Source organism: Struthio camelus, chromosome 10, assembly GCF_040807025.1.
Source record: "Struthio camelus isolate bStrCam1 chromosome 10, bStrCam1.hap1, whole genome shotgun sequence".
In the NCBI taxonomy this organism is placed as follows: Eukaryota; Metazoa; Chordata; class Aves; order Struthioniformes; family Struthionidae; genus Struthio; species Struthio camelus.
The window spans coordinates 22,643,818-22,665,940 of record NC_090951.1 but is presented as its reverse complement, the minus strand read 5'-3'; the positions used below and the strand labels follow the sequence as shown (position 1 = coordinate 22,665,940).

At 43.5% G+C, this 22,123-nt stretch overlaps 1 protein-coding gene and 2 non-coding genes across 4 annotated transcripts in view; all 3 read right to left on the bottom strand.

The window, feature by feature from the left end:
* The window catches only part of SF3B3 (splicing factor 3b subunit 3), a 32,730-nt gene that overhangs the window by 9,787 nt on the left and 820 nt on the right, over positions 1-22,123 (bottom strand). For both annotated transcript variants that reach the window (XM_068956153.1, XM_068956154.1), the window contains exons 2-17: positions 21,929-22,038; positions 19,900-20,226; positions 18,507-18,679; positions 17,372-17,513; positions 16,146-16,258; positions 15,226-15,363; positions 14,081-14,184; positions 12,694-12,859; positions 12,106-12,201; positions 11,490-11,562; positions 5,960-6,111; positions 5,396-5,551; positions 4,802-4,957; positions 3,711-3,854; positions 2,766-2,888; positions 1,127-1,281 (exon numbers count right to left, since the gene is read on the bottom strand). In XM_068956153.1, the coding sequence (XP_068812254.1) occupies positions 1,127-1,281; positions 2,766-2,888; positions 3,711-3,854; positions 4,802-4,957; positions 5,396-5,551; positions 5,960-6,111; positions 11,490-11,562; positions 12,106-12,201; positions 12,694-12,859; positions 14,081-14,184; positions 15,226-15,363; positions 16,146-16,258; positions 17,372-17,513; positions 18,507-18,679; positions 19,900-20,226; positions 21,929-21,998 (2,288 nt within the window). In that variant the 5' untranslated portion in view covers positions 21,999-22,038. The remainder of the gene's footprint in view (positions 1-1,126; positions 1,282-2,765; positions 2,889-3,710; positions 3,855-4,801; positions 4,958-5,395; positions 5,552-5,959; positions 6,112-11,489; positions 11,563-12,105; positions 12,202-12,693; positions 12,860-14,080; positions 14,185-15,225; positions 15,364-16,145; positions 16,259-17,371; positions 17,514-18,506; positions 18,680-19,899; positions 20,227-21,928; positions 22,039-22,123) is intronic.
* Positions 15,869-15,947, bottom strand: LOC138068547 (small nucleolar RNA SNORD111). Its single transcript, XR_011143359.1, has one exon. It is a non-coding gene; the product is annotated as a small nucleolar RNA SNORD111 (small nucleolar RNA).
* LOC138068546 (small nucleolar RNA SNORD111) lies at positions 19,502-19,583 on the bottom strand. The gene has a single exon (XR_011143358.1). It is a non-coding gene; the product is annotated as a small nucleolar RNA SNORD111 (small nucleolar RNA).

Genomic DNA, 22,123 nt, shown 5'->3' with positions numbered 1-22,123 from the left:
GTCCAAGAAAACAAGGCTGGAGTCGAGCTTTAGGTCCGTGAAATTAGCCAGTGCTGGAGATGACCGCTAGTCCTCCCTCAGGCCAGACAGCCACTAGCAAACAGTTCTAGTAAGTGGAGTAAAACTAGCATCCTAAATAGGAGCCTATGCTGTCGGACAGGTGTGCCCTGCAGTCCTACATCTTTGACTTGGGCGCTCTCACTGTCTCAGGGCAGGTTCTGAGCGCTCGTCCCTTTTGGGCACAGTACTGTGCTGCTGAAGCAAATGTATCCCGAGAGGAACAAAAAGCACATTAAAGGGCGAAAGGGCACCTTTGGGGAACACGTCATCTGAACCTAAACGTGACAGAGACTCTGTCTGGCAAGTAATCAAATCCTCCTCTGAGGAGCTTTAGTTACAAGGGTATGAAAAACGCCAGTGCCTGAATGGCCAAGTTCCTGCGACTTGCCAGCTGAAACGCCAGCTCTTCTGGCATTTGGTGACCAAAAAACCACAAGTCTCTCAAGGAAGAAAGACTCCTTTAAAAGCAATGAATGCTGCAATATTCCAATGAGGAAAGATATGAAAAAAGTGCCTGTTCAAGTACATAAAGCAGAGCTCCTGAATTTGTGCTCCCTTATTATTTTCAGTTATCTTTTTATTAAGTATCTAAGCTGACATGTAAAATAGGCAACAAATACACTACTGTCACGCCTCTGATATCTTAAATCACATGCCCTATTTTCTGCAAAGTAGCCATTTCAGATCATAAACCACAAGATCCTAATACACAACAGATTCACAGATATTAAGAACTTCCCTCTCCAAAAATTAGAGGATTTAAGGATGGCCTGAATTACATTTGTTCCTTAAAACAAACTAGAAAATACAAATCAGGGAAGTGCAGCGCATCCTACTTTTTGTTGACAGCATGACTACCTTGTCTCCCATTCGTTTTCTGAAACGCATTCAAGCGTTTCTGCTCTAGAACTTTCATTACCCAAAACCAAATAACCTTGCAAATCCTTTGCTCTTAAGGCAAGACGCTTTCCCTTTATCCTTTTGTACGTCTAGTCGGAGATCACCACCTCTCCCTCTGCCTGGCACCCCAGCTCAGAAATGTTAGTGTTCCCCCATCAGTCCTTACCTTAGTGTGTTTGTGGAAATGGCTACAATGCCCTCTGGGCATTGCTCAGAAGCAAAACCGGATGCAAACTCCAGCGTTTCATAAGACAAAGGGGTCAGGTGAAAACGTGACTGATAGGAATAACTGAGCCAGGAGCGGCTTGACATAGCCAGTACCTGCGAAAGACAGACAATACAGCAAATTTATCCAATCTAGGAATGGGGCAAGTTCACTCCTTGCAATATGGATGAATGCAGAGCGCAGTAATTGGATTCTTACCCCTAGAAAAAGTTAATTCTTAGAGGTGGACTCCACCCTGCTCACAGCATACCTTCAGAAACACTGCTTGCTTTCAAGAGATAGTTTAATCTGGAAATTGTGTATGGCACAAAGAGGAACTTGAAGCTACTATCAAGACAATGGAAACTCACACCAAGACGCTATGAAAACTATTTTATCTGTAAACGCCAAGATCAACAAATACTTCCATAGTGTTTTTTTTTCTCCTTTCTGCAGTAACACATTCAAATGGGAATAGGTCTTTTAAAATAAATATTTACTGTTTTGTTACAATCCCAATGCCTTAGCATTGGGCTTCATTTTAATAAGTGAAACTTAACTGAAAAATGAAATCAATGGCCTGTTTTCAATCAAGTTAAGCACTTCTAAGCCCTTCAAGCTTTATACATTTGGCCAAATCGACTTCAATACGGCCTCACTCTCTGCCCGAGAGATAAAAGCTGGAATTGAACTGAAATACTCGCAGGCTACTCTGAGTGCATCACTCACTGGCCACAAGCAATATGGTTCTTTTCCATTCTGTAAGACAAGGAAGTGAGACTGGTCTCAAAGCAGAAAAGCATTCAGCTTTTCTGCAAGCATTATCTACTAGGGTTGCGGAGCATCTCACTTCCAAGTTACAGCTGGCAGATCAGCAGGAACAGGCTGAACAGATTCACACCATGTACCATAACCTTAAAGCAGAGCTCAGATTTCCAGATGCAGCCCCCTACACTGACCAGCAGTATTTCTCAACCCTGAAAGTGTCATCCAAAAATGAGTCAAGCAAGAGGTGGCTGATCTCCCCAGTGTCACATCAGGAGGGCTGCAAATGGCACTGCTGATGAAACATGTCCTTCCCTTTATGCCAAATCCTGCAAATATTTTCCTTGAACCATGCATGTCAGCTGAGTAGCCCTTGGTTGAACCATTCTCAGCATTCAGAGATGACCATGAACTGCATCATCAAGCAGTCAAGGACTAAGAAAACGTCTATACGGGCCTCCTCAGCCTCTGGGCACTGAGGCAAGTGAGATAGGCCTTTTCAGCGTCTCTAATTCAAAGAGTCTGCTCAGGGCTTTGCAGGCACACTGCAAACACAACCTACAGGTCAGACGGGTCCTGGTTCGGAGAAGGCAGAGCAGCACTACTCGTCGCTTCCAAAGCGGTGAGGGGAATACCAACACGAACAAGGCTGTTTATGAAAGAGCAAGCCGCGAGCCAGGCAGCTCCACAATGAAGTCATTCTACTTCCCACCCTTACCCAGAGGGTCCTGCTGTGCTATAAGGATGCGTCCCCACCCTGCCCACCACTGAGGAAAACTGGGACAGCGTGCCTGGGGATCAGATCTGCACCCTGTGGGATCCTTGCTTCACTCACCGCCTCTTGGCCTTGCATTCGGACTCGGAAGAGCTTCACGGGCCGTGAGCCAAGGTATCTGGTCCTGGTATCAGAAAGATCACCAGTAACAGGATCCAGGACAGTTCGCAGCAGCACACCATTCTTGACATTAGTAAATCGGAAGGTTAGGTCATAATTACAGAGAAAAAATACTATAGTCATTACATTAGTCAAAACAGAAGAAGTAATTTCTGAAGAATCATGCTTTTATCTTCCTGGCTTTTGATACAACCCACTTCTACCACGCTGTATCTAAATTGGTTCTTAATATTAAAAAATTTAGTACATCACGTAAGCCCTGAAGAACCTGGGGACTGACTCCAGACCCTAATCCTTCCCACTGCAAAGCATTTACCCAAAATCTCAATGCTGCTTAAGAAAAATTTGCTTTCTGACATCACACGCAAGGCACGTGAAAGAATTTAGACTGCTCCGATTATTTTTACCATATGCTGGATTGTCAAAACTTCTTCTGGTCAAAGATCACAGCTTTAGTCCTGGATACAATAACAACTGTGCAACAGCAGAGTTATTAGAGCAGAGCCTGTAGTTGTGGGCACTCACTTCTTTGATACTCTGCTCTACAGGCAGTTTCTGAAAAACTAGGCAACAACATTTTACCCAGAAACGTTTAGGACTTGCCCTCTTTCTGGGAGGGAAAAAGTACAATTCGTCCTACATTAAGTCTGAAAGAATATGCTGTGCTTTGACTAGTCTCAAGGCTAGGAATGCATGAGGAAATCTGCACCTCTAAGTCAGAGTGAATTCCCCATTTGCAGTTGTTAAGCATGTTGAAACACACAGGGAACAGTCAGGCTTTATAGTTTTTCACTGCGTGATGACAAGGCTATTTAGCAACACATCTTTCAAGCTAAATAAAGCTCACCAAGACAGGCCTCTCAGAACCAGGCAGGCATCTCTCACCTGCAGTCCAATGTTCAGGTACAGAAAGCCAATGGAGCCCCTCTCTCCCAGCTCATCCTGCTTCTCTGTGCCACCCATCTCCACAATACACAGTGATTCAGGCTGTGCAGGAAGGGCCTGCATACTCAGTGGCTGTAAGCAATCCTGTGGGAGGCAGAAAAGAGATATCACAAAAATCAGCAAGGCTTGCCACAGCCAGAGAGGAGCACAGCTGCTTCTAAGGAACCTAAAGATTCCCTTTTAGATCTGCAGAAGGAAGTATTCAGCACAGAAAAATCACAACAGACTTATTTCTGGTTTCCTAGCACACAAGGGCTGCAGGTTCATCGCACCTCCGAAAGCACTTTTATTCACTAATGGGAGCCAGCCCAACAGTCCCGAACTACGCTACACTGGGTTTCCACCCCTCAAACTCAATGTTATCCACCATGGAGACAGCTCTCATAGCATGCTGAGTTAGGGGAAGCTAATAAGCTCTGCTGGCTCTGTGTATTTTGGCAAGCAAGCAAACAGCGGTAGCAGCCCTGGGGGCCATGCAAGATAAGGAGTTGGGCCCAGCCAAGCATGAATGCTTTTCAAAACAGGGCTTAGCTACAAACGCTTCAGCTGAAGACGGGCAGTAAAACGCAAGATTTTAGAAGACCTCCAAACTGTCCTGGCATAAAATTTACAGCTATTTAGCATGGAGACACTTGAGCAAAGCTGACGCTGTTTTAGTTATCCTTTAAACACTCATATGCTGCAGGTACAGGAAAGATAAGGCTGAATTGCTGCTAACTTGCTTACAGAACGAGTCTGCTTTCACTACAGGTTGGAACAGTGAGATAGAGAAATGAGAAGATGCTTTTGCTCCTCATCAGCTGAGCCTCTGGGCATGGGGTAAGACTGGATAAAACAAAGGAATCAGTTACAGAATAGACTCAAGGGCCATGCTTCTATCCAACTCAGCAGAGGAAAAAGGCCATACGCAAGCTATTCATTCCTGACCATCCAGCTGAACATGGACAGACAGAGTCCAGCTCTAGAATACCAATCTGAAGATTTTAAGCCAATGGAAGAGGCAGAGGGGCAAAACCAAAACAACTACTCACCGAAGGGTCAAGAGAAATTATTCTGACAGTGTTGTCCACCAACCCGACAGCAAGGAACCGGGAGCGCTGCTCCCCAGGTGGAACATTGGCCAAACTCATGCAAACCACATCGGCCGACATCTCCTTTCTCTCCGTGTATTCGTTCAGTTGTCCTGACTGAGCAAAAACAAACAAAACCACTAGAAACTTACTAACTAGTCAATGGGGCAAACTAGCTCCAAGACAACTCTAAGCCTCCCCTCCCCTGCTGCTTAAGATATTGTTTTGATTTAAAATAAAATTTATGTTATATCTCTATTTTTTTTTACTATTTCTTTCCAGCTTCATTTCAGCTACAACTGGGAGAATCAGAATAGCAACAGGGAGGTTCAGGATTTCCAGCCTCAGTTATAACGGCTAATTAAAATCTCTGAAGTTTAACCCATTTAAATCAGACAGTCACAACCCAGACCGTGTAGGGCTTTGATCAACCCATCCTAGAAGGACTCTTCACTACAGAATCCTCTTCTACAGGTTTGCTCGAGGATCAATCTGTAGCCTGCCCCATGTTCTGCCTTGTTCCTCTGAAATTGTTCATAACATTAGCACACATACCGGGTCCATCTCAAAGTAAACCAGTTCTCCTCCAGTCAGTGCTATCACTACTTGTCTCTGGTTCACAGCACACTTTACAATGGTTTTCTTCCCTGGGGTCTTCCATTCATTTACCCGCTTATCTGCTCGGATGTGGCGGATGCCATCTGGATAAACCTAAAGGAGAAAAGGTCGTACACTGATTCCTGCATTTACCATCCCTTTATAACTCCCACCTCACTTGTGATTCTGACACAGAAAAACCAAAGGCAAATACCACTCCTGGCAGCACTGACCTCTTAGTTCTAATACAGGCTAAACGAGGACAAAGGCCCTCCCAGCTGGAGGCATCACACCTTTGAACTACAGCAAAGAACCACTGCGTTCTCACTGAAGTTTAGGACCACCTTCAGGTAGTCCAGCCTCATTAGCGAGATATAAAAGGGGGAAACCTGAGTAAGTGGCATTCTCCACCAATCCACAACTTTTGGCATGACATGTGTTGCACTACTGTAGAAATCATGGCACTGCAGCAAGCAGATGTGGCAGACACGAGCAGACGTGTCAAAAAAAGCTATTCATTACCTGTACCAAAGCATCATCCCCAAGAAGGGAGCAGGACAAGGTGGGCGTTGTACCCAGGAACCCAGAGTCAGTCACTTCTTCTACAGTCTCTCCGATAGACAGCACCAGCGTGGCGTTTACGAAGGACACAATGATATAGGCATCAAATTCATCTGGTCAAAGGAAACAGGGGAAAAAAGGCTGCTGATTAAATAAATGTCAAGTCTCCCAACAAAAATCAGAAGTCTGACAGATGTTTAGCAGTTACTCTTCAACAGAATTCCAGCAATAATTACATCTGCCAGCAATATTATGCAAGTTCGTTCTAGGACACACTGCACAAAAGCCAGCCACCGCTAAACTCCAGCAACACTGAGCCAGGGATCAAATGATGATTCAGATACAGGGTCAACTCATGATACTCTGGATTCTGGTAACAACACTCCTGTCTGCTTTTTTCACTGATAGCAAAAGGTCCAGAAACATTTAAGACACATGCCCCACCTGACACGAGGAACTGAATCCAGATTTAACACCCAGTGAAGTCAAATGAAATGGTCTGCTCCAATAACCTCAACACACAGAATTTATCTGCAGAAACCGCACCATGGATCCCACGAACAGCAGTTTGCAGGACCGCCTCTCCATCTAGAACCCACGCAATCAAAGGCTGCAGAGAACGAGCCATTAGAGCATAAGCTCGGGGCTCGCCTGCTCTATCCTCATTCAGAAGTTAAACTACTTTACAGTCATAAAGCTACCCTTACATGCTCCTGGGATAAGAAACTGTTTTAAAAACAGAGCAAACATTAGCCTTTATTTCTACTGGAATAAGTGACAGTATTTCATCTATTATCTCCAGTGCTGGCTTCTCCCAAAGGGGATAGCTATGAGCACAGTAACTTGGAGGTGGAGGAGCTATGCTAACCAAAACAGTCTGAAGAGCTCACACGGAAACATGGAAACAAGGGTAGCAGGATTGGATAAAGGGGATGTCCCTGTCTACTGTGGTCCATCTTCATTCTGCAGAAAGTGATAGAGATTAAAGAGAAGGAGAGGACAGCCTCATTAAAATAGAATAACGAAAGTAACAGAAACAAGGAAGCCTGTTGGGAAACGGAGCCAGGAGCCTCAGTAGAGAAGCAATACTGCCTCAGACAAGCAACATGACCCTTCTGATGCTGCTGTTAGGCAATCACTGTTTCTTAAAAAGGAGGAATTCCCCAGTTTAACTGATTCACCCCAAACCTCAGACTTATACATCACAGTACAAGACAATTAGCAGAGGTGAGAGCTCAATAGAGCTGTCACAATTTTGGCCCTTGAGCAGAGCTTCCCCACAATTGGCACATGTGGAATATATGCAAAAGTGATTTATGAACCTCTAAGTGCAGACAAAACAGAGAACTCTCACAGGGATGAATACAGGATGCCAGCAAATACCACAAAGCAGCTTAGAAGAAACTGAACAGGGTTAATTGAAACAAACGCTTTTAGGAACCGATCCTTCTCTTACCCACCCTGTTTAGAGGGAGGTACAGCCAAATCTGCTGTGTCACACTTAGAAGAAAAAGTTCTTACATAGATCTGAAAATATGCAAGTTTAAAAAAAAAAAAAAAAAAAGGATCTCTATTCAACATCTGGTATACAGGCCACAACTCTGATTAGACTGAAGAGCTTAATGTAATTAAAGCCATTCCAGTACTGGCCTGTGGCATGAACTCCATTAGTAGTTTATTAAGTGACTGTAGCCTAAATCCTACAACGTGGTTCATGTAGGTAGGCTGCTCCAAAACCCCACAAACAGGAGTAGGTCCACTTCTGGGATCAGAAAGCAAAATCTGAGTCTGTACCCAGAAAATGACTGGTAAGGCCAGCTATTTAAATACTTGGCTTAACAGGACAATTTCTCTACTGTAACAGCAGATGGTAAGAGATCAGTAGAACATCCACCATTACACACCGCTTATTTTCTATGCTAAATTAACAGCTCCTCTTGAAAGTTGCATGTATTTTCACTAGAGGTGTACAAGAATTCCTCGACTGCTTTTAAAAGAAATTCTAATAGTTTACTGGCTAAGCCCTTAATTCATAAATACCCTGTAGAAAGGATGTTCTAAAAATTCCATTTCAGAGAAGATCATTGTTTTCCAAACTTCTTGAGAGCTGCTGCCTTTCTCCCTGGGGGCTGTCATTCTCATGATAAACCACCATGTCCCAGCTGGAGGCTTAGCCATGTGATCTGGAGCAGGACAAAGAACTCCCATTTGAAAGCGAAACAGATTCCCTTAGTTCTACTTCAAGCCAAACTCATTCCTACCTCTTAATACTTTTAGCTCTTTCTTTTCACCAGTCTACGTTATATTAGAGCACGCCTTTAATTCTGTGTCAATAATACTGACAAGTGCATTTTTGCTTGAAGTCTAGTAGTGCTGCTTAATGCCTTCTCTGCTGGAGCCTTTGAAATAAAGGGTTTGATTTAGCAGAATGAAGTCAGTGAATAAGATGCATTCATCTCGATTCCGACAATACAATTTTGCTTTAGAAAATATAGCAGCCTAGCTGAAAATTAAGGGGACTAAAACCTCTGGGGCACACTGAGAAGTATTCTCAGTTAGAAAAAGAAAAGAGCTATCTATTTTAATATGAAAAGATATCTACTTAGCTCTGCACAATCCCAAGCATAACATCACACTGCCCAGAGTTCTGAATAGATACACATTATTTTGTACGCAGACACAAAACTGCAGTGATGCTTATTACGGTTATAATTGCTCCACTTAGCTCCTTTCAGCACACAGAGCTGGTAAGAGAGAGATTTTAATGACTCTCAAGAATCACAGCTGGACTCATTCTCTTGTGCCTTCATTACAAGTTTTTCTGTAGCTTCATGGACCCGTCGTGATCAGTTATGAAAACATCACATTTCAGTCTGTGACCTATACACCGTCCTTTTTGTCATTTGTCATGAATTCAGTTTGAGTTTTCCCATTAGAATTCTATTCTTTTAAGCCAGGCCATGCCCCATTCCAGTTTTTACATGCGTCACAGCATTTGAGTTTGCGCTGATACAAATGCGGGCACCACTAGCTCAGATAGGTTCAGTGAACAAATAGATGAACAGTGACAAAATTCAGGATTATTCTCATTTCAAGATTCTGATGGGATGACAGCACATTTTCCTGGACTTCTGTTTACCATTTCATGGAGACTCCATGGCTGTGACTCACTGCACATTGCTTTTCATGCTGGACTGCCAGGTAGCGAGCACAGACTGCTAAGCCTCAGCTCACATACATGCGCACAGTAGAGCGCACACAGCCATCTAACTCCCCAGACTTCTATATTCAGTTGCAACTGCAGTTGACTAGGAGTGCTTAGTCCATCTCCCAACCACTTCTTTGTCTGATGGACAGGCATATCACATAACCACAGGGCACACAGGGCAACCTCATGCCAGCAATCCCTACAGATGCTCACAGCACGCTTGATCATTTTCTCTTGGAAGGCTGTACAAACTGGTTGGAAGCCAACCTCTAACTCTAGAAGGGAGCTGAAAACACCCTTGAAACGTGCACCTCCACTTTTATCAAAAAACAAAAAAAAAAAAACAAAAAAAACAACCTACTCTGCAGAGAGAGTCAATTATTTTGTTCCCAAAAAATCATGAAATGGCATGGGAGTCGTTTTATATTTCTCAGCTACTGAAGTACAAATGCAACAATCTCCAACTACACAACAGCTCCTGGAATTCATTTACTGGAAAGCTCAGCATAAAAGTAGCCCCACAATTTTGGGACTTTCTGTGGGTAACCTGCGGGACAGCACAGTAGCCCCTAGCAGTAAGTACACACCTGTGGTGATCAGCACCTCCACCACCAGCCACCTGTGGAAGAGAAAAAGAGGCTTGGTATTGGTAGTGTGTATCACCACGTACCAGCCAGGGTTAGTATTCGCTTTGAAGGCTGCAAACCCGTATGTGTCTTATAGAGGCCTTGCAGCATGTGCACGCTGTGGCATCCAGGCAAAGCCAGGCGACCTGATACTGCCAACTGAACACTCAAGAAACAGCACTCGGGCAGTTTCAAGATTAGACACGTGTTCAAAAGGGTTGGGTTCTGCAGTCTTTTTGGATAAAGCCCATTAAAACTGTTTCAGAAGCCAACCTTGGGGAACAGTTTTCCATAATTTTAAACTACAAACTACATTTGAAAAGCAGCATGGCTGTCAACAGCTACAGATTCTAGCCTTTCCAAACAGAAAACAGAAGAACTTCATGCTGGAACCCGGAGAATTTGGTAATAGAGAAGAAAGGGGGAGGGGGGAAGGGAAAAAAAAAAAAAAAAAGGAGCAAGACTGGTCTGTTTTATGTGTATTAGCAGCGGTCCTCTTATCTCCTGAAAAGTCAAAGCCATCCTCTGAAGACCCACTAGAAAACATTTTAAACTATAAACAAAGGCGATGCCAGAAGCCTCAGTCTCTCAGAGGAAACGAATGTTACCAACTCATTTTCCAGAAGGCTGGAGCCTGGGTTTGTTCAGGCCGTATACTACTTTCAGAACATGAGTACAGGAATTGAAGGCAGTTCTCAGATGGCAAGGTAAATCCCACAACAGTACCTGGAATTCCTACAGGGCTCCTGGCTCACTGGAAGACATGCTACTCGCTAAGACTGCTTAAAACAAGCTATCATGTCACCACAGCAGGCTAAGGTCTCCATTGCAACAATGTGACATTTCTGTATCTGGTGCACGAAATTACAGGACATCTTTGCAAGATTTTTACAAAGTGCTGCCTCAGAAATAATCACGGAGACTATCAGTAATCAGAATAACTTCACTTTGGGCTTTTATATCTGAGGAACTCTGTTCTTGCCTCCAAGAGAAAGGCAGGACTGGAGATTATACTTCCTCTTATGCTTTAGTAAGACAAACCCATTGTTTCAGATCAGGAACAAAAAAATATATATATATTCTGCCCATTTCAAATCTTGACCTTCCTGGAATTAGTAGCATCTTATACACTGCTGGGTTTTTGAATAGGAAGTGTGTCCTAGCCTAAGTAGAATGTTTTCTTTGCAGATATGCACAGAGGGAAGTAATAAAATACAGATACTGTTGCCGATTTACTTATCTTCTTTGTTCTATAACTTGAATCCCACTCTCTCACAAAGAGCTGATTACTGCAGTTGTCAGCGCACATACAGAATAGCAAGTATGCTCCAACAAAAAGCACAGTCAGCGCCTACTGATGTCAGAGCAAGAACTTATGGGAAGTGGGAAAGGATAAGAAGTTCAGCAGCTTCAGGCTGGAAATGCACATGTGATGCAGCACACTGGGTGACAGATGCAGCTGCAGGAAGGTGCTTCTTTGTCCAAGTGTCAGCTGACAATTTTAGGGGAGCAGAGGGTAGCTTCTAAGTACAAACTGGAGGTTACTGATTCAGATCAGAACTTTTGTTACAGCACACAAATATCATGCAGCCCCTTTCCCGTCTCCTCAGATAGAAAAATATTATCACCTCTCTGCGCTTTGGGAAATACTGCATACCTTCAACATGTCTCCTCACAGTCCATACAGCATTGGGGTTACCGGGCAGCTCTGAGACAGCCATTTCAGATACCTAAGAAGAAACAAGAACCAGTGTTTTTTGAGAACAGCTGTTCAGATGAAAACTTATTCGAATAAGTCACTGAACAATCAGCAGTTAGTACTCTACACAACTAGGCAGGAAAGCGTAACAAATCCTTAGTTCTGATATACTCTCCCCATGCCAGATGGGCTACAGGGTAGAATACATTCATCACAGAGGTTATAAAGTCTCATATTAAAGCTCCCAATGATCGGCTTTCAAACAAGCTCAACCACCGCCAGCAGAGATCAGCAGCAGCAGCTGGCAGAGACACCTGGAATGTTCCAACTCAAAGCATTCAAACAGTAGAAGAGATCATATGCACGTGATTAAAGTCAACTAAACAAAAAGCCTTCGAGACTAAGAGTAAGCAGCAACACTCTTCTATTTCCAGGAAGCATATCTGGAGAACGTTGCTCTCTTTCCAGACTACAGCAAAGAAGAATCCCTTTCAGTTCAGCACCCTTATTTCAAGGATTTTCTTCCAATGTCCATACCTCTAAAGTTGCTCTTGCTAAGCACTGGAAGCCTTACCTCAAGTCCATGTCTCAGAACCCTCAGAGATGACCGGGGCCCCCGACCACAGGCCACATACAATTGGGGTGTGTCTTCATTGGCCAGATCTGCTATCTGCATGGAGAAAGTGTCAAACAATGCCCACAGGAAAAGAAAATCAAATCAAACTATATATGCCACGTTATTGCGTTTAGAATGCAACCACTGAAAACAGTGACGATGCCAGCATGTGCCATCTGCTGCACTGAAATAATGCCAAATTTTAACCAAATTTTCTGCATAACAGATGGAGAACTGGTCGAACAGTCAACATAGAGGACCAGCACAGGACCGCTGGCTCACGCTCTATTTCCAAATGCACATTTACTGTCGCAGGAACCAAAGGATGTCAGGCCTGGCACCAGTCTCAAGTAACTGCCTGAGACTTTAGCAGACTTGCTTTTCTACCAGTATTTAGTACAGTACAGTATTTTTGGAAACCCAGAACAACGTAGCTCTGGTTACACTGCCTACCGGCAAACACCCCACAGAAAAGTGGGGATAACAAAATCACCTAGTTATCATCAGTTGCCCTGATTTATTTACTGGGTAAATGGGACAACATACCTGACAGCATAGAATAGGAGACAAACTGTCCAATTCATCCACCAGCACCAGGTTCTTGAGAGGTCGTGGCTGAAAAAAGAAAGTATCTCCTTCCTCAAGGGGCATGGCAGAAGAGAACTCCGGCTCCTCATCATCGTCACCCAGGTGAGCTATCTGGTACAGGTAGCTTCAGACAGAAAGCAAGAGCAACAGGATATTCAGTGCAAAGCTCATTAAACCTTCTCTAAGTGAGACTTAGCCAAATATTCAGGGTGGGGATGGCGGGGATGGAGGAAAAAATCCTTTCTTATGTTATATAGTTATTAACATTTAGCCTTGAAGATCATTTCCTTGGTGACAGAAAGAACGTTAAAAGGGAACCTGAGAAGATGCCTGCAAGAAAAATCAAAGTTTCCTCATTTGTAGCTGTCAGGGCAGGGTAGCTAAGAGTCCCAGTGTTTGCTCTGCTTACCCTTGAGTCTTCCAGATTTTCTTGTGTTAGAGCCAAAGCACTAATCGGCCAAGAGCAAGGCCAGTGGCTAAGACTCCATCTCCTCAGTTAGGTGTTTTATGGGAATACTTTCACCTCGTTATTTTTAAACGCCTCCCTATTCCAATTTATGAGCCTAAATATTACAATCATCAGGTTAAACATCAGAGGAGGAAAAAAAAAATCAATTCAGAAAGAGTGATTTACTTCTTGTTTTTAATAAAGCTCAATCAAATAGGGCTTCTTCAAAAGCTTGGTTTATGCAACTGAAGTTAGATTCACTCTAGTAAACTGGCTGGAGCTCCCCCAGCTGGCTGACTCCGCAGAGGTAGTCGGAAAACAGTATTAATCTCCATTCAAGTGAATCCCACATTTGCACATTAAGTCACGCTCAAAAGCATGCAAAGTCATTGAGTCTTAAGAACACTCCAGACTGCCAAATATGAAGTGAGAAAGCTCCTGAGAACACATCTATTAAGCAAAGCACCACGTAGCTACTTGATTAAAAAAACCTATCTGCTTCTGCGTCGGTCATAACGTTTTGAGAGACCATGTAATACACATGACAGTTCAGGTAAAAGCTGATCAAACTAGTTTAAAGATACTGCATCAATCAGAATGGTTTGAAAACTACGTGAACAGCAAGTGTTCAAGCCTTCCAAAACCTATTAAGCTGAGCACGTATTCTTTTGTTCCCTGTGCTACAATATTTAGTTTGTGTTAAGACAAGAAAATTCCCCGTTCAGTCACAGTCTAAGCCAATCGTTCCGCTCAAAGCATATGAACAAAGCACTGAGTGACCTACTGAAACAGAGGTGTTGTCTTTATCTGTTGAGTAAGGTCAAAGGTCCGGTTGCGGTCATAAACAGAAACAGTCAGATTCAGGAGGAAAGCACTGAAGTAAAATTGTTTACTCACTGGTTCCCAAATTCAGATGCCACAAAGAGAAACCCTGTCTTCAGCACGCACATGGCAGCAGCTACAGGAACAGTGTCAAAGTACTTCAGTCGAATCTCTGTTACCTGAAAACGTCCAAAAAAGAAGTGACTGCACTAGTGATGTAAATACTAGAGCATGATTTAGTACGAATAGCTTCCCAGGAATCATCTCCAAAGAAAGGAAGCAAGAGAGTGTTTCAAGCACAACCATATCATTAGTTTGGAGCAGCAGGTTCTAGTTCACAAAACTCAACAGATTATTCTGAATGTGCAAGTCAGGCCTTCTTTTATCTAAAATTTTCTGTCTTTTGAAACGCTGAGTCAGTTTGAAGAAACAGCTACGAAGACAGCAAGCTCTCTTCAAGGAAGAGGAAATCCTCTGCAGTTTCTACAGCATTTAACATCACCCATTCCCCAACACGTGGAAAAGTAACTGTTCCAAGCAAATTTCTACATTCACTATGGTCATAATAGCTCTCAGCAGAGCATCCAAGAACAATACAAAGCCACTTATTAAAGGTGCTACACTTTCAACCTTTGTACCAGATTTGATATGTTTAGAGGAAGAGGAACTAATATCACAAAACTCAACTGATTCTCTGCAACAGAGATTTTTTTATTGCCAAATACTAGGACAAGCAGCAGAAAGCTGCTCCAGTATCAGTTTGTTGTTTCAACATGTGGACTACCTCTACCAAGACAGCTACATCAATTTTTTTGGAAAATTGATTGCAGCATGAAAATAATCAATTAAGAGATGAAACTGAAAGCAGCTACTGTGATCAAGTGAAGTTAAGCTCCCCAAAATTACGGAATACCCTCTAAGAGGTTCATGAGCCATGTTCTGCAATACATCTTTTGGAGAAAGGACTGCCTGTAGAACATTTAGAATATGCCCAAGTGACAGCGTAGCTTTAATCTCATGATTTTGTAAACCTCACCCTACCTCTCTATACGAACAAACAGAAGTTATAGTTGTTGGCGCAACTGTATTATAAATCATATAGAACATACACCAGCTAAAGACACAGTATTAAACATTTATCACTTAAGAGAACGAGGCAGAACAATGGACTAAGGACTCTTCTCAGTGAGTGCTTTGGTTCCTCCTCAACTGATGCTTACCATGTCTTCATCAGTCTCTAGAGTAATTTTGAAGATATCTCCCTGCTCTGTCTGGGCCAGGAAGAAGAACATGGACTTGGTCTTGTGAGTAGCAGAGCAGACAAAAATCATACCTCTCTCTGGGTCATCCAAATCATTCTGTCAAGAAAAAAATTGGAGGTCATTGGCAGAAAAGACTTAGCTGGCAAGTACAGATTTAGTCTCACTGACTGAAGCATTTCCATTTCGCAGGTGCCTAAGAGTACGTGAAGAGGTTTTCAGGCTTTCAATTCAAATCACATCCCCTCTGTCACACCTGGAATAGCCTTAGTAGACCTCTCCTCCAGGGAGAAATACACTTCTAAGGCACCGTGCCTAAGCATTCCCCCTACTTCTTTCACTGTCCTCCCCAGACAACTCTTGCATATCAAACCTAACCACAGAAGGTGAGGGCTGCAATCAAAAGAAAGCTGTTTCTTCGCACCTGCCCTCTGATGGTGCTTTAAGCACCAGCAAAAGTACACAATAACGGAGGAGAAGGAGGCAGCATTAGATGCAATAGAGCAGCTATCAAATTCACCTGCATGTGTGATGATAATCATGACTCGCTACCTCAAGCGATCCTATCTTATACTGGCAGTATAAGATACTGCTGCCACACTGGCACCTGATCAGAGTCATTGGACTATCTCCAGCACAAATCTCAGAGAAGAGACATGAACCAAACTCATCACTTCAGGCTGCACCTACCCTAGCCTTCCCTCGCAGAAAACAAACGCAGCCAGTAAGACAGATTACCATCTACCTTAGGCAGACAGGCATTTTTTCCCTCACTTGAAAACGTCACTCATGCCTTTAACCCCAAAAAAGAAAATACCAAATATTTGTTTAGCATTGGCAAAAGTAATTTTTAAAAGAGGTAAGAATCCCAAAATTCTCACCCGTCTCCTGGGAATTGGACATCTGATGTCAGGCTGGTCACCAAAGTTCTTATAGGTAATGTAGTTTTCAGAACAGATCAGCACACCGCTAGGGCCATCAGAGCCACCAGGAACTGAAATGCAACAGAGAAACATACTGTGAGAAGAGGCCTTATCACGTATCTGACTACTGTTTGCAACACCTTTATCTCAATTTTCTTTAAAACAGCATAGTTCACGTTACTCTATATTCCCCTACATACACGAACCAGCTCTTACTGAAGAGAGAGACAAAAAACTCTGAGTACAATTCCTGGTATCAACATAAGGGGGCAGCATCAAAATCAGCATTAGGACAGCTGGAACTAAGGGACCAGGAAAGACAAAAGGGAAAGATAAGTTGCTTATGTTTTTATACTTCATGTCTTATTCTTGTCTAGAAAGACATGACATGCTCAAAATACCATATGAGCAACTTGTCAGTTGAATACAACTCTTGGGTTACTGACATACTTCTTGCTGTCAAAAAAAATCTAGCAGATGGTTTTTCTGATACATCTTTCATTTTTAGAGTATGTTTTTTTTTTAAAAAACGCTTCTACTATCCCAGAATAACAGAGGATATCATCATAGTTGTAACGCTAGTCAGATCTAGCCCAGTATACAGTGCGTGATGGTAGCCTAGAGAAGACATAAGAATAAGGCAAGTATACAGGGATGCTCTAGCTCCTAGCGTCCATCCTACTCAGGAGCACATCTACAGTTCAGAAGTTTTCCAAGCTAAAGGTAGTAGCTTTGCATCCAACCCCTGTGAGATTTTAGTCCATGGAGTTATCTGCTAACCTTTCAAAGGCATATAAAATTCTGGCATCTCACATGACAGAGTTCCACAGCATGTGTTACACATGCATTACATAAAAACACATTCTTTTGAATTTGCTACCAGTTAACTAAGCTACCACTTAACATCTCCTAGCTTCCGACTGATGAGACTCTCCAGGTGAAACCTCAAAGAACAGAGATAGAGAGCACTCTCCAAGCTGCAACTGTATCTCTAAAAACTCTTGCATATTTCCATGCGTGACCCTTTAGTCCTTACTGACTCCAAGATGAATTAATTCATACTAATAGCTCAGACTACCATTGAAACAACTCTTAAGGGCTATAGTATATCGATACTGGTTCCCTGGGGAACCGGAACTAAGTCGATCAACAATAAAACGATGTAGTGACTGGGTAGGCAGTACCTGTTATAAGGAAGTTGCCATGCTCTTCCAAGGGCTCACTGTATTTCCTAACAACATGGTTCAAACCCAAGTCCAATTCATAAAACGTCAAGGTCTGCTGCGTGTTGGCTGCTGCTTCTCCTGTTGGATCATTGTCTGCTTCCTAAAATGCAGCACATGAATATTTCATTCAAGCCAATGATAGCATCCATTCAGGTAGAGAAAATAACCTTCAGACTTAAAACATGTCAGGAATATTTTAGGTATAAGCAAAAAAGTAGCATTTTAAAAACATTCAGAGGATGAAGCCTACTGCAGCAGCAGGAGCTCCATATCTCCACGGAGCAAGATCATCGTCAGCACCAGTCTGCCACCGTACAATAACAAAGTTTGCCATTAAACACAAGGGCAGCATAGACTTCTTGTAAAATCACCAAAACTTTTACCGTTGTGTGTTGCAACGGCAGCTTTTGCATCTGGATGTACTGAGAGACACCGGCCGATATCCCCCCCTAGAGTACAATTAGGATTAGAACTTCTACCTGGCAATCACACCTCCATCCACTCTTGAGATCAAACAGATTTTAGGGCACATCTAAACTACAGCACGAAGGTCTGGCTTAACAAAATAAAGTTTTAGCCTCGGTACCCAGGCACTCTTCCTCATGTGCTTACTCAGAGGGCTTACGGCTACACAGACCAAAGCAGACAAAACTCCCTCCTCAGAATTCAGACAGTATTTTAAAAAGGAAAGGTCCTCATGGACTACCCCAACGAAAGGCATGCAAACAAGGTGTCTTTCAAGAAAGAGACTAAAGGAGGTGCGAAGCCAACGCATCAGGAAACGGTTTTAAATAACACTAGAGCAAAGTCAAAAGGAAGACTTATTGAAAGATGTACAAAAAAGCTTCAAAGGAAGAAAGCACGTACATTCATAGCTGAACAGCCAAAATTGAATAAGAATCACCATGACAAGAAGAGATTTTACTATTCTGACTGAAGGTAAGATTAAAGGCAAGCAAGTTAGACAAACGAAGATTATGTCACACAGCACAGGCAGCCAACTTTCTGCGCCTCCACAGAAAGACCAGGTAGAAAGAACAGAAAGGGAACGACAAAGCCCAGAAGACAGCAAACGGGACCAAGTTCTTCTCACCTCATAATCCATTTCCAGACATGCAAACATTGGGTTTTCAAATCCTACATCAACTCCCACCACATGGTAGACCAAGGTATTGGCCTTGTGGGCTTCCAGCGGGGAGGAAATGGTGAGACGAGCAGCAGCATCTCTGTTCAAGATGTATACCAGCTTCTGCTTTTCAATAGCACCTGCCAGAAGAGGACCACAGCAGCTAAGACACATCATCCTGATGAAAGCTAAGGACAGCTGCACACCAACACAAACTGAGAACTTTGCAAGAGAATGTCAGTGTTAGTTCTCCTGCTGAAACTAACCATTGGTGTTTATATCTGTGCAACCTATTTAACTTTAAATATCTCCATTCAAGTGTTCCAGGCTGAAAGCACAAGTAATGTCTCTAAACAGCCCTTAAGGCAGGAGAACGACTCTTTTTGATCAGACTCAGGGTCTGTCCAGTCCAATGGCTACAAGCAGATCTACTCACTCGTTGCACCACACAGAGTATGATGTACTGCAGGGGGGCAAGAGAAAATTTAAGAGAGCAGCCAGATGATCCATTGGTTAACGAAAGCCACTTGACAAGAAGACACTGTTTAGATTTCCTTAGAAATACTTTAACTGAAAAATGCATTCTTGTCTGATATACTTCTTATACAGCCTACTGCACATCTAACACTCTTAGCTCTCAATTTGAATGGCACAAATATGATTGCACTACCTTATCAACAGTGAAAATGTAAGTAGTCAGAAAGGAAACAATGAGTTATATCGAACACAGAGAAACTGTAAAACTACTTATCATTACAAGTCCCTGCTCTCAGTATTTAGAGAAGCAACGTCACACAAAGCCAGCCTTGGCAGGCGGAGAAGTTCACATACCACGGTTCTCACTCTGCAGTTAATTGTCCCTTTGGCTGCACAAGCACAGCTGCTAGCAATACTGGGGAGCAAACCAAGTCACTAAGACAGCAAATCTTATAAAACAACATAACCCAACTGTTCTATCTGTGAAGCCCGATCAGAAATGCATTTAATTGTCTCCACAATACATTTCAGAGAAGAGACATGAATTCATATCATCATTTCAGGCTACAGAAGTTGACTGACTATGCTACAGCACGAATGCCTACAATCTTGAACTTTCTTCCAGACATCGCACGTCAGGTGTCTGTTCACCCTCAGGCAAGCAGGCTTCTTTCCAGATTGTTTTGGCTCAGTGTTAAGAATTCATTTGGGCAATTCCATCGATTGTCAAGGAAAAATTCTGAATGCCTACGTTCTCCTTAACGTGCGCCAGAGAAGAAACACTTGCAATTACACCTGGCAGAAACCAGCCTCAAAACAAATATCCCAAGACAGGAAAAAAACCCACCACCACGAAAACAAACAAGCCCAGAAATTGACTTACTGATCATGACAGCTCGGCCCTTTGGATCTACAGCCAAGTACTGGCCTGGAACAATTCTGCGACACCCACTTTTGCCAAAGGTTTCCTGATGAATCTTCTCAAACACGTTCTTCGAGGGCTGGTATTCCAGAATAACAATGCGTCCTGAATCGCTGCCCACAACAATATAGTCTTTGGTCCCACCTGTCAGCCTGAAGGCCATGAGGGAGCGAATTACTCCAAACACTTCCACTGTCAGCAAGGTGTGAACCTTTCCTGTATTGGGATCAGGGCGGAGCAACTCCAGGATCTTGCCCCGGGAAACAACAATTTCTTGTTGTTTGGTTCCTGAAGAACCCAAAACGTAAAAAATAGTTAGCAACAGCACAGCAGAACAAGCAATTTCAAAGAGCACTATAAGAAATAGAAAACTTTATGACCGCTGCAAGCGGAGTTTTTATTTTTATGGAAGTACTCAAACAACTTACCCCACCACATAACATGCCGCTATCCCCACCACTGCAGCATCTTTTAACAGATCACAGAATCACAGAATCGTTTAGGTTGGAAGGGACCTCTGGAGATCATCTAGTCCAACCTCCCTGTTCAAGCAGGGTCACCTAGAGCATATTGCCCAGGATCACATCCAGACGGGTTTTGAATATCTCCAGCCAAGGAGACTCCACCACCTCTCTGGGCAACCTGTTCCAATGCTCTGTCACCCTCACAGTCAAGAAGTTTTTTCTCAGGTTCAGATGGAACTTCCTGTGGTTCAGTTTCTGCCCATTGCCTCTTGTCCTGTTGCTGGGCACCACGGAGAAGAGGCTGGCCTCATCCTCTTGACACTCCCCCTTCAGATACTTGTATGCATTGATGAGATCCCCTCTCAATCTTCTCTTCTCCAGGCTCAACAGGCCCAGCTCTTGCAATCTTTCTTCATAGCAGAGATGCTCCAGCCCTCTAATCATCTTGGTAGCCCTCCGCTGGACTCTCTCCAGGAGTGCCATGTCTCTCTTGTACTGGGGAGCCCAGAACTGGACACAGTACTCCAGGTGAGGCCTCCCCAGGGCTGAGGAGAGGGGCAGGATCACCTCCCTCCACCTGCTGGCAACACTCTGCCTAATGCACCCCAGGAGACCATTGGCCTTCTTGGCCACAAGGGCACACTGCTGCCTCATGTTTAACTTGTTGTCCACCAGCACTCCCAGGTCCTTCTCGGCAGAGCTACTTTCCAACAGGTCAGTCCCCAGCCTGTACTGCTGCATGGGATTATTCCTGCCTAGGTGCAGGACCCTGCACTTGCCTTTGTTGAACTTCATGAGGTTCCTCTCCGCCCACCTCTCCAGCCTGTCCAGGTCCCTCGGAATGGCAGCACAGTCTTCTGGTGTGTTAGCCTCTCCCCCCAGTTTAGTATCATCAGCAAACTTGCTGAGGGTGCACTCTGTCCCTTCCTCCAGGGCATTGATGAATATATTGAACAAGACTGGACCCAGGACTGAGCCCTGGGGGACACCACTAGCTACACGCCTCCAACTTGACTCTGCGCCATTCACCACAACCCTCTGAGCTCGGCCATCCAGCCAGTTCTCAAGCCACCTCACTGTCCACTCGTCTAGCCCACACTTCCTGAGCTTACCTAGGAGGATGTGATGGGAGACAGTGTCAAAAGCCTTGCTGAAGTCCAGAAAGACAACACCCACTGCTCTCCCCTCATCTACCCAGCCAGTCATCCCATCATAGAAGGCTCTCAGGTTGGTCAAGCATGCTTTCCCTTTGGTGAATCCATGCTGCCTACTCCTGATCACGTTCTTGTCCTCCAGATGCTTAGTGAGGACCTCCAGGAGGAGCTGTTCCATCACCTTTCCAGGGATGGAGGTGATCAGGAAAGCACAGCTAAAGATAATATACCACCAAAAATAAAAAACTAACACTATACTGAAGCAGATCAGCTTCAGTAACCAAACCCAATCAAAACCAAAAGCAAGTACTTTACTCCTTCTACTACCTGAAAGAATTCAAGCCAAAATATGCTTAGAGAGGAAAACATTACCTGAGAAATTGCCATGGATAGCATAGCTAATGCCAGTGGCACGCTGTAACGTTAGGTTGTAGAGAAACATGTTGACGAGTTTGCTTCACTGTATATTAGTGCCACTAAGCCTGCAACAAATAGAACAAAAACATATACTTCATAAAGAAAAACAAATTATCATATGAAAGAGAACTGCTGGCCTCTTCATTTATC